Source organism: Terrapene carolina, unplaced genomic scaffold (genome assembly GCF_002925995.2).
Source record: "Terrapene carolina triunguis isolate 2854851 unplaced genomic scaffold, T_m_triunguis-2.0 Scaffold95, whole genome shotgun sequence".
Classification (NCBI taxonomy): Eukaryota; Metazoa; Chordata; order Testudines; family Emydidae; genus Terrapene; species Terrapene triunguis.
The window spans coordinates 2,611,663-2,624,010 of record NW_020664446.1 but is presented as its reverse complement, the minus strand read 5'-3'; the positions used below and the strand labels follow the sequence as shown (position 1 = coordinate 2,624,010).

General features: G+C 51.6%; 1 protein-coding gene across 1 annotated transcript in view; it reads left to right on the top strand.

The window, feature by feature from the left end:
* Window positions 1–6,319, top strand: part of LOC113406409 (solute carrier family 2, facilitated glucose transporter member 9-like) — a 17,376-nt gene extending 11,057 nt beyond the window's left edge. Inside the window, exons 11-12 of the mRNA XM_026651126.1 lie at window positions 2,798–2,925; window positions 6,080–6,319. Coding sequence (XP_026506911.1) covers window positions 2,798–2,925; window positions 6,080–6,319 — 368 coding nt within the window. The remainder of the gene's footprint in view (window positions 1–2,797; window positions 2,926–6,079) is intronic.
* The last annotated feature ends 6,029 nt before the right edge of the window (window positions 6,320–12,348 follow it).

Sequence of the window (12,348 nt, the reverse complement as noted above, 5' to 3'; positions counted from 1 at the left end):
AGCCCTTGACTGGAATAGCCGGGGGCTGCGGGTCGGGACTGAGGGGCCCCTGTGTGGACGGAGGGAGCCTTAAACTGGACTAGCAGGCCGGGGGGCTACAGGAATCCAATGAATTGGCAGAACTGGGGGGAAGGAGCTTCCCAGGTTCAGCAATGGCCCAATACATGAAGGGTCGGGATTTTCCTTCCTCTGAAACATCAGGGGTCATCGCTGATGGGGACCGGGCCATTGAACCGACCCACCAGCGCTGCATACAGCTCGCTCGGGGGCACCGTGCTGGACTTGGTAGCCCAGTGGTTTGATCTGGTAGGGTAGGAGATGGCAGACGTGGCTGGGCCAATGGTGGGGCCAAGGAGGCAGGGCCCTGGGATGAGACTCTCACACACCCAGATCCAGGGAGGGCTGCGATGAGATTGCTCCCCTCCATATCCCCCCTACATTTAGCAAACTCCTCAAGACCCTTCTGCACATGCTAATAAACTTCTCTTACTTACTTAGTAGGCAAGTGGTTTTCTGCCTTTAAATAAGCGTGGAAGTGAGAGCTCCCTACAAATGATGAACGAGGCCTGGAATGGTTTACCCAACTGATGTATGAGTGGGGCTGCCAACAGATCTATAATTCATTCGCAGCCCAGAATTTATTTGCTGTAATTACATCTTTAATTAGGATTTTAATGGCTCATTGTTCACAAACAATGATGAATCGGATTTAAAATATATATATATTTATTCCGGGCGAGCTGTGAGTAACGGTCCATCAGGGGCCGCTTCTCCCCATATGAAATTTTTTTGCATTAAGTATCTTTATTAAAGAGGCGCATATGTCTGCTTTCCTACTCTGGGAGGTCCTGGTCAAACCATCATGGTTAATATCATAACTGTACATATTGCAACAAACCCAAAGTCCCCTAGCTACTCAGAGCATCAGGGCAACCCTGGGTATAGAACTCGGCCTCTCATGCTCCAAAAGCACAGACCCCAACACTTGAGCAAAAGGAGAATCTCCCTCAATTATCAGTATTGGGCTGATGACACACAGTGGAACAGTTATGAGTTCACCCACTAGATGGCAGTGGTGCATAAAGCCCCATCTTTTCTCTATGGTATTTTTAAATTCTTTTGAAATATTGTTTGAATTAATCTCTTGTGGTATCTAGATGTCTCAAATTGTTTTCCCCACGGGGTTGGATACACGGTCAGTAATAGGATGCAGTCTTTCACCTTTAAGTAGCCAGTTCAAATCCAGCCACAGGTCAGCAGGGCCTAGCCGCCCTCCCCTGGAATGAACAAGTGGTCTCAGTCCAGTTCTTGGTGGACAAATTGGGCCAATGAAAAATTTCCCATCAAAACTGTTTTTCAACAGCAATTCATAGAGCTGATCAGAAATTAGTATTTTCGTCCCACGGGAAATTCCAATCTCTGATAACATTTGTTTTTGTCCTGAATTGGGCTAAAAAGTTGGAATGGTTCTGAACCATTCCAAAATGTTGTATTTGAAAACACCGAAAACATCTAATCAAAATGTTTCACTTCAATAATGTTGAAATGTAATATAACATACACATCTATATAGGTAAGTCTAAACAAAATGAAACAAAAGTTGGAATGAAACAGAGTTGAAAGGACACATTCCTTTGGATTTTGACTAGTTTCTAAACTTTTTCAACAACAAACTGATCCATCAAAAAGAAAATTTCTACCAGTTCTAAAAATTGCATTTTCTACAACAAAACTTCATGAAAAGCGTCTGCTTGCTGCACAAAACTTATATTTTCCATCAGCAAATGGAAAACCTGATACCCAAACTATTTCAGCTGTGAAATCCTGCCCAGGTGTCTCATGGGAGTTACAGTTCAGTTGCCCCATGTCCACTTTCTCCTCTATGGGCTCAACTCCTCAGCTGGACTACATCTCCCATGGTGCACTATGGCCAGGGACTCCCAAGATGCATCACCTGCCCTCCAAAAGGTGAGACCATGGTGCATTATGGGAGATGGAGTCCGACAAGGGAACCTGGCTTATAGAGGAGAATGGGCGCATGAGAGACCTGTACTACAACTCCCATAAGGCAACGCGATGGAATTTGCAAATTGAATTATTTCCGTTTTCGAATTTGGCCAAAAATCAAAATTTTAAGTGGAAAATTTTGATAAAAAGGATTTTTTGTTTTCGTCAAATTTTTCTGCAGAAGAACAAACCGGTTGTGACCGGTTCTCTGGACCAGCACCCCCCCAACCCAATCAGCCTCCTCATTAGCAGCCTCAGCAGAGAGGCCCAGCCCCGGGGTTGAGGTGCGGTGCATTGGTGGGGGTTGGGGAAGCTTGCCCTGCAGCAGCCCAGGCTGTACCTGCTCTTTCGCTGGAGCCCGTTAATCTCCAGGGCACCTTTGCCAGGGACCGGCCTGGCGCTGGCTGGCAGGAAGGGGCAACGGCTGTGTGATGCCTGAGACGTGTCTGGTTCTGGGAGGGCCAGGCCCTGGGGGCAGGGAGGACTAGAACGGGTCCCGATCCTGAGATCACTCATACACCTTTCAGTCCGGAGTCACTCCTGGTTCACGCCCCAGACCCCGGGTTTCCCTTTGGCCTTTTCCTGGGAGGCTCCAGGCTGGCACCTGGCTACGGAGGCTCTTCACCCTCTCCCTCCACCGGATGCAGCCCAGCGGCGTCTGTGGGACTCGAGCCCCTTGGCACGGGGTCTCCTCATGGGCACCCGCCGCAGAGACCATTAACCCTCTAGTTGCTGGATTGCGATCCCATGCCAGCACACGAGAAGTTTAACCCCCCTCTCACCCGTCCAGCTGGTGTGCCCTTCCTGATGACTGCGGAGCTCTTCAAGCAGTCACACCGCCCCGCTGCCTACATCGTGGGGGGGTCCCTGAACTGGCTCTCCAATTTCACTGTGGGCTTCGTCTTCCCCTTCCTACAGGTAAGGACCAGCCATGGATGTGGCCTGGGGTAGCAGCCAGCAGCCCCAGTCAGGGATCAGGGTGCCAGGGTTCCCCACGCACACGAGAAGATGGTCCCTGCCCCAGAGAGCTAACAGCCCACGCATAGACGAGAGGTGGATACAGACCGATGGAGGCGCATGAGGGAATAATAGGATGAAATCAGAGGGCAGCAAGTTTTTAACAAGCCCAACGAAACACTGTCTCATGCAGCATGTTGTTAACCTGAGGAACTCACTGCAGCAGGAGATGAAGTCCATATATATCACTTCTGCCACACCCCATTGCCCCATACACTAGGCCTGTTACCCTTCACAGACGGAAACTAGGTTGGTTGGGCATGATTTTTCCTTGACTATAAAGTGCGACATTCCCCAGAATACAATCTGGACCAGTGAATAGCTGTGTCCCTTCAGTTCCCCAGCCTGGGGGGCCCTTTACACTGCTTTGCTCTGAGAGCTACTGCTCCTGGTCTGCTCACACGCAGCCTCCAGCATGTAAATCATTCCCGAGTCCCAGGTCTACTGTGTGAATGTTGTAGCCAGCCACTCATGAATTACACTGCAGAGCAGCACCAGCAAATTCCCAGTCTCAGACTTTCCCCAGAAATGTCTCTCTGGTACTGCCCAGCATCACAGAATCACAGAATATCAGGGTGGGAAGGGACCTCAGGAGGTATCTAGTCCAACCCCCTGCTCAAAGCAGGACCAACCCCAACTAAATCATCCCAGCCAGGGCTTTGTCAAGCCTGACCTTAAAAACCTCTAAGGATGGAGATTCCACCACCTCCCTAGGTAACCCATTCCAGTGCTTCACCACCCTCCTAGTGAAAAAGTTTTTCCTAATATCCAACCTAGACCTCCCCCACTGCAACTTGAGACCATTGCTCCTTCTTCTGTCATCTACCACCACTGAGAACAGCCGAGGTCCATTCTCTTTGGAACCCCCTTCAGGTAGTTGAAGGCTGCTATCAAATCCTCTTCTGCAGACTAAACAAGCCCAGTTCCCTCAGCCTCTCCTCATAAATCATGTGCCCCAGCCCCCTAATCATTTCCGTTGCCCTCCCCTGGACTCTCTCCAATTTGTCCACATCCCTTCTGTAGTGGGGGGCCCAAAACTGGACGCAATACTCCAGGTGTGGCCTCACCAGTGCTGAATAGAGGGGAATAATCACGTCCCTTGATCTGCTGGCAATGCTCCTACTAATACAGCCCAATATGCTGTTAGCCTTCTTGGCAACAAGGGCACACTGCGGACTCATATCCTCCTGCACAATACAAGCTCAAAGAAAGTCTGTCATTTATTAATAGAAAATCACACGCACCATTCTTGCTACCTCAAATAGAGTTTCCCAAACACTGCTATTCAGACACGTTGGTTTAGAGAAAACAGTAAAACAAATGTATTAACTGCAGAAAGCTGGATTCTAAGCGATCACAAGTAATGAGGCATAAAAGTCAGAATTGGTATTAAGAAAATAAAAGTAAAATGCAGCTAATGCCAAACTTAACAAAACTAAATGAATTCAAAGCAAAGGTCACGCTCACATGTCTCATCAGTCCTACTGACGGAACTCCTTCCAGACAGGATGTCTCCCCCAGTCCAATGCTGCTTTCTTCTTCTTCAGCTATTGCTGATACCATGGGTAGAGAGAAAGGTAGAGGCAACTTAGTACACTTCTACTCCTTTCTTATAGATCCTTCTCTTCTTTGGGAGTCATCTCCAGCCGAGATTCAGGAGACAGAAAATCTGTCTGGATGGGAATGGCAAGCTGTTCCTTTGTCAAGATGTAGATTTGTTTTCACCCACACCCTCTTTCCTGCCAACGAATGGCCATTTAACCAGGTGATGGCCCATTTAATCTTGTGGACACCTGGCTGAGGCATCGGCCAGCCTTTTGTGTCTGAGGAACTGGTTTGTGGCTGTTCGCCAGACTTAGAGCATGTCTTAGCAATACCATACGGTAGAATCTTATAACTATACATACATGTTGCCACACACATTTTACCAGAACAATAATGATCAGCAAATTATGAGTTTTCAAATGATACCTTGCAGGCCATACTTTGTACAAGATTTATCACAGGGGTGCAGACGGTCACAAAGTCCGTGCTGGCAATTCCTTATAACCCTGCTATGCTCCAGGGGCTTAACATTGATGGTTTAATAATTTGTTCAGTATCGTTCTAGGTCTTGAAGTTAGGCTGACTGATCTATAATTGCCCGGGTCCTTTGTGTTCCTCCTTTTGAAGATAGGTTCTATGTTTGCCTTTCTTCAGTCCCCTGGGACTTCCCCCGCCCTTCCTCAGTTCTCTCAAAAATAGCAGCTAATGGGGCAAAGATTGCTTCAGCTAGCTCCTTAAGTACCCTGAGGTGAATGTCATCCGGCCCTGCTGACTTGAATACCTCTAACTTAGCTAAATACTCTCTAACCTGTTCCTTCCCAGTTCTGGCCTGAGGGCCTTCCCGTGTTGTTAATAATAATTGTGTTAAGCAGCTGGTCACCATTAATCTTCTGAGTGAAGAAAAATATCCTCTGGGGGAGTGGTCTCATGCTACGGGATCCCTCAGAGGGGCAGGATTAAACCACTGGTCAGGGACATCATGGGGGAGGCTCCACCTTCCTCTCTAGGAGGTTTGCCCTACCTGGCCCTCATCACCTTGGGGCAATGGCCTCCCCCCCCCAGGAATGGATTTCTCCTGGCAGCCAGTCCAGCGGGTCGGTGTCCGTGCCCCATTGCGCACATGGGGAATGGAGGTACAGAGAGGCGAAGTGACTAGCCCATGGTCACGCATAGAGTCTGTGGTGCAGCAGGGCCTTGAACCCTGGTCTCCTGAGTCCTGGCCCAGCATCGTATCCACAAGCCCAGCCTCCCCCTGGAATGGGAAGGCACCAGTCCCTGCTGAAGGGGTGGTGCCCGCGGCTCAGTGGGGCAGTGGTATAGCCCAGTGGGGTGGGATGCAGGGAACATGGCTAAGGGCGCGAGTGCGCTGGGCCACTCCGAGGTGGGATGGGTGCTAGGTGGCCCCGGGGCCGGTGCGGCTGTGACAGGAGGCCAGAGCCATGCTCGGTGGCCCCGTGGCCGGCTGGGAATCCCCGCTAAGCCCCCAGGCCGCGTTCTCTCGTTGCCCCAGATGTCAGCCGGTGCCTTCTGCTACCTGGTGTTCTGCGGGGTCTGCGTGCTGGTGGCGCTCTACGTCTACCTCGTCATCCCCGAGACCAAGAACAAAACGTTCGTGGAGATCAGCCAGATCTTCGCCACCCGCCGCCCCTTCCTCGCTGCCCCGGCCGGCGCCGTGAAGATGGTCCCGCTTGGCGGTTACGGGGCCTTGGAGAACAGCTCCCTGGAGCTCTCGGGGTCCAGCCGGGCGTGACCCACCCCAGCAGCCGCTGGACTACTGCCTCTTCGCCCTGTTGTGGCACCCCAGCCCTGGCGGGTCAGGCCGGGAGTGGGGCTGGGCTCAGATGGGGGTGGGGGGCAGTCGCTGGGGCTGCGGATTAATTCCCTTCCTTTAACCTCTTCCCGCCTGGCGTCTGGCTCGGTCCCGCGGCCTAGAAAGGCCATGAGCGGTGGGAGGCATCACAGGTGTGAGGGTCGCTGGGCCAAGGCCGGCACCTCATGCCCAGGCTCTGTCTCTCCCCATCCCACCAGTTGCTTTCTCCTCCAGGAGTCCCAGGGCAGCCTTTCCAGGTTGCTGCTCTCCAGCTCTGCAGGGCATTGGGCCTGGATCACCCTGCACCTTCCCTGCATGGCGGAGGCGGTGCCAGCCTGGGGCGAAGAGCCAGTGGGCTCAGCTGCTGCCCGCTGTCCCCATGGTCAGGGGAGAACCCCTGCTCCCCCCGGGGCCATGGCTGGGAGCCGAGTCGGGGCTCATGCCTGGTCTCCAGGCTGGGCGTGAGATTCTTTCCTCTCCCCACCAGGAGCCCTCGGGGTTTGCCCCTTAGCACCGTGAGCCAGCGCCTCTGGAAGCAGTGACATCACAGCGGTTGGCAGGTGCTGATTGGCTGATGGTGTCATTCCTGGAAGGACCGCCCTTGAAGAGGCGGGGCTTCTTGGAAGGCCCTGGGGCGGAGGGAGGCGGCTCCTGCCCAGGTTTGGGTATGACGCCCAGGGGGAGGGAGGTCGGGGGGTATTTAATAAAGGAAATTGCCTGTTCAGGCTGCAGTCGTGTGTGGTGCTGGGGGCAGGTCATTCCCTGTTCCTGATTTGGGCCCCAGAGCGGTTGTCTCATTAAACACTGAGATACATCAGCAGATCTATGGAGGGGGGCAGGGCTGCGGGTCGGGACTGAGGGGCACCGGCAGTGCTGGGAGGTGGGGGGGAGGAGGCCAGGGCTGGGATAGCAGATGGGGACCGCTGTCTTAAAGCATATACTGGCATAGCTATGTGGGTCAGAGGTGTGAAAAACACATGTCCTGCTGGTGACAGCCCCGGCGTAGAAGCAGCTATGCCAACAGAAGAGCCCTTCCATCAGCCAAGCTAACGTAGTTCGGGGAGGTGCAGTTCCTACACCACTAGAAAACCCCCTTCTGTCGGCGTACGCTGTGTCTGCACAAGGACTTACGCCATCAGAGGCACTGTAGTGCAGACACAGCCTAAAGTTTTAAAAACAGGACGTTGCTCACGAGCTGGGAGCTTTGTAATTGTCCAGTGAATCTGTGGTGCAAACAATTGGAAATCTTTGCACAAGTAGTCACTTTCCATGTGCGTTCAAATCCGATCACCTGCTCCACTGTGCGAGAGTAGGTCACAGAGCGCACTGAGAAGTGAATCGGTGGGTTTGACTAGCTAGAATATTTGCACGTACTTGGTTCTGCGTGTGCTCAGCTCTAGGAGTGAATCCTCGTGCGCTCCAGCTGGCAGGAGCACCACACCATCCCGGGATCGGAGTCTGCCCAGCACCAGCGTGTGTGGCACAGCGACACCTACTGGCCAGTGCTTTCTCACACTGTTGTTATTGCACGGGATGTGAATGCTGGGGTCCCAAGGGCCCGGAATCAGCCCTCAGTCACACTGGTGTGAATCCAGAATAACTCCATTAACATCAAGAGTGACTTGGGATTGATGCTGGTGTCATGGGGATCAGGATCAGGCTGATGGGCAGCAGAAGAGGTGTGCTGGGATCTGTTGATTAGTGTAGACGGTTGCATCTTGCTCCCGCATCCCATGTGGCGACTCTCCCGTCGCGACCCGTGTCAGAAGTCAGGTCAGGAGCCCTTGCCACTGATTTCCCTGCAGCTCAAAGCATGCCAGCTTCCGTCTGTAAACGCCCTCAGTCAAAGAGGGGGCGTGCAGGGGAAGGGGGGGCAAACCAGAGCCGTACCAGCGGCGGCTCCCTCCGCCTCAGCTCCGCTCCACCGCAGACCAGAGCGGTAAATATGTGCAGCATTACATATGTATAATGGAGTGTAAATAACCCAAAAAAGTGCATTGTAAATAGACTCCAAGTTTATCCTTTATTAATGAGGCACCGAGTGCCCTGCTGTTTTAGAGCAGCGAGACTTTCATAATATCAAAACCTAAATTACACTTGCGTCTCTCATTCCCGGCAAACGACAGTATCATTTCAGGCCTCTTTGCCGCTTGTATTTATTTATTCTTTTATTTATTTTTGCCGGCGCGTGTCTGACGCGCTGCAGTTTAGGGCAACGGCGGGGCCTCTGCAGGCTGGAATTAACCCCCTGGGAAGGCCTGTCTCACACCGTCCCGGGCAAGGGGTGGTAGATGCAAGCTAGCTGCCGTCTATGTGCCTGGTCTATGTTTTCCCAGCTCAGTAGCATAAGTCCTGCTGTAGATGGGAGATCCTTGCGGTGGTGACTCAGCGGAGAGGGTGCCATGGGGAGCTACTGCAGTGTTGGCTCTCGGATGAGACGGAAAGTCACTTCGGGTCATGAAAAATCCCAGGGTGCTTCTTGTATGACTCAAAGCAAAGTAGCTGCAAAAAAGGCTCAGGATTTTTGGGGCCAAGCTTGTGATTTTGAGGGGTTTGGCTCAGGATTTTTGAGATTTCAGGGCTGGTGATGCCAGGGGGGGACGAGCAATGGTTCTACAATCTGGCTCTTTCTCCTCCCTCGCCAAGCCCTGAGCTGTCCCTGCCCTGCAAGGGGCTAGGACCTGCTCTTCTGGGGACTTCTTTCCCCAGTGGTGCTCAGGATCTGCATCCACTCCAAACCCTGCCTCTTGAGAGGAAAACTGGTTAGAGGGGTGACCCACGGAGTTTCCCGGTTTCCCCTTCCCCTGGGTGCAATGGCGGATTGGACTGGAGAATTGGTCCCTCTTTGCCAGGAGAGTCCCTGGCAAGCTCAGAAGCAGGCCTGGCAGGGATGCACCTGACAATGAGGCTCGGAGTCGTGCAGAACGCGGGCAAGGCTTTGTCAAGTGACTCCTGACGCTAGGCCCTGATTCCCAGAAGATGCCGAGCCTTTGCCCTGCGAAAATCAGGCCCCTTGAGGGGTCTTAAGTTGAGCCTCCCCCAAATCACTACTCGTGTTGGAAAACCTTGACATCTTCACACACAAGCAGGGCACCGCACGCCGTTAAAACATCATCGGGGGCGAGCGACTCATTCAGCCGCCATGCCGGAGCAGAAGACCAGGGTACAGGGCCCATGGAATGGCATCTGGTACCCGCTCTCACCTGTAAAGGCCTGGGAATCCACCGGGCAGGCTGTTTACACAGACCGGGTGAGCCACTTCTCCAGCATTTAGGGTCAATGAAACACACCATGTTGAGTCTGCTTTCTGGCTGAGGAGCAGCGGAAGAGGAGGAGGAACTGGAGTGCTCTGAGAAGTGAGGAAATGGTAGACAAATTATTTCCAACTAGTCATTGAACTGAAAAGTGAATCGGATTCAGTTGCTGTTTGCTTCTCATGAGCATTCAGCCTCTTGGGTATCACAAACAAACCGCCGATTTCAAGCTCCAATGATCAAGTATTCATCAGATGCTAATTTCCCATTGCACAATCAACTGTAAAATGTGCAGTCACTATTTTGCAATTCACCTTGTGATGACTTCTCATATAAACTATCCAATCAGGGAACAGAAATCACGCCCCGTGATGCATTTAACTAACCAAACATAGTGCAGATGACAGCTATGCACAATCCAACTCCAGGCTGAACATTTTTCACGGCATCATTTTGATCGGGAATCTATCTGAGACGCATGTCGACAATTAGAAGAAAATGCGACATTTTCTTTAGAGCTGGAAACTGGAATCCTGTGTCCAGTTCTGGTGTCCGCAACGTTAGAAGGATGTTGGAGACAGTGCAGAGAAGAGCCACAGAAATTATTTGAAGGCTAGAAGAATTCCTTACAGGGGAGACTTAAAGAGTTCAATCTTTTTATCAGAAAGAAGATCAAGAGGTGACTTGGTTACAGTGTATAAGTATCTTGATGAGGTGAAAATACCAGGTACTAAAGGATTCTTTAACTTAGTGGTGAAAGATAGAACATGAACCAACAGCCGGAAGTTAAAGCAAGATTAATTCAACTTGGAAATAAGGCAGAAATGTTGAATAGTGAGGATAAGTCCCAAGGGAAGGGGTGGATTGGATGCCTCTCTGGAAGATTTGCTTTGGTCATGATGAAATTCTCTGGCTAGTGCTACACAGGCAGTCAGACGAGGTCACCGTGTGGTCCCTTCTGGCCTTTACATCGATTAATCATATGTCAAATAACTTAATGTTCTGCACCATTCAGTGCGACGTGTCGCCAGTCCAGGTATGAGATACGCATCTCGGTATTCGCATGCTGGCTATGGAAACGTCGCAGGTGGGACGGCTGATGTATGTATGTCTTCTCATTACGGGAACGTCTCTGTTCTAAGTGGGCATCTCACGCCCAGTGCTCCAAGGGGGGTCGGTTGTTTAATGCAGAGTGACTAAGATGTCTTGGTTAGAGCCTCTGCTCGTTGACTTCAATGGAATTAAGCCTGTTGATGCCCGCTGAGTTATCCGGTCCTGTGCGAGAATGGCCCAGGCTGACCAGCATGTAAATTCCTCTTCTTTATACATATTTCCATCTACCCTATTATCTGTCCCTGAACTATGACACCAGCTTTGGGGTCAATTCCGTACACAATACTAAAGAGCACAGCCTCTGCTGTGTGTATGTACAGGCCAGGATACTGCACAATATGCCAGAGCACCAAGAACTTGGGGGGTGACTTTCTGATGCTCCTGTTGAATTCAAGAGGAGCAGGGGGTGCGGAGCACCCTTGAAAATCAGGAGGTGCATAGAAGCAGGCACCGGAAAAAAATTATTCCATCCACCTTGGTAGCCAGTGCAAGATTGTTCCCTGCTGTCTGTCTTGCTTTAAAATTCCCATGTCCTGAGGTTTCCACTGATATAGTTTACACATGAGAATTGTTTGTTGCAAGGACAGAGAGGAAACCTGGTGAACTGCTAACACGGCCCCGGTTTTATTTTTCGCTCTCTGTCAATATTTCCTCTTAGGAATTCTGCAGGGTCTTGTTAGACAGGTGAGTCCCTGCGCTAAGAAGTACTGGAATTAGACACACCGCTAGATGGCGAACAAACCACTATCTAAGCACCTGGCTACTTGCCATGCCCTGCTTCTCTTGAGGGAGGCTGGTACGCCACCGATTTGCACCATGGAGTGAAGGGCTTGGCCGGCTAAACCAGGGGAGGCCACCAAGTGTGTGTGTGCACTGGAGATTGACGTGGCATTGGTGGTAATATACAACCTTTCTCTGTAGCTGTAGACAGCTTGTTTGACAGTCTTTTAGGTGTGTTGTTGTAGCCGTGTTGGTCCCAGGATATGAGAGAGGCAGGGTGGGTGAGGTAACATCGTTTACTGGGCCAACTGCTGCTGGCAAAAGAGTCTGCGGAGAGCTCTCCTTCAAAACCCTTGTCTCTTTCCCCAACCGATGTTGGTCCAATAGAAGATATCGCCTCACCCACCTCTTCTCGGTCCATCAGGCGGCATTAAAGCTACTATTAGGTGCCCTTTGTGGAGCGGAAGAAGAGAAATCAGTTGTGCTAGGCCGGAGCTGCTGCTGGAGGAGTCGGATCCTGTTTTCTTTCCGACAAAACCAGGACAAAGGGGGAGCGAAACGAACAGCACAGGGAGAAAATGCTCTCGTGCTGACGCTCGCTTGGAGCCTCAGTGCTGGAGCAACATGGGCCCAGCACGTTGTCTGATCACCTGGCAAATTTGTGGCCGCATGGGGCTGTTTAGGACGTAGCTTGTGGCTGCCTCTCTGGTCCCGGGCTCACGGCAGTGTTGCAAAAGATGGAGTGGGCTTGGCTGGCTCAACCAGACTCTCAACAGGCAGGAAGCAAAAGGGGGGAGAGAGGAAAGAGGAGAAATGAGCTGGGGAAGGAAAATGCCATGCCAGGGAGGGGGTGACAGCAGAACCCAGAGCTCACAGCCCGGG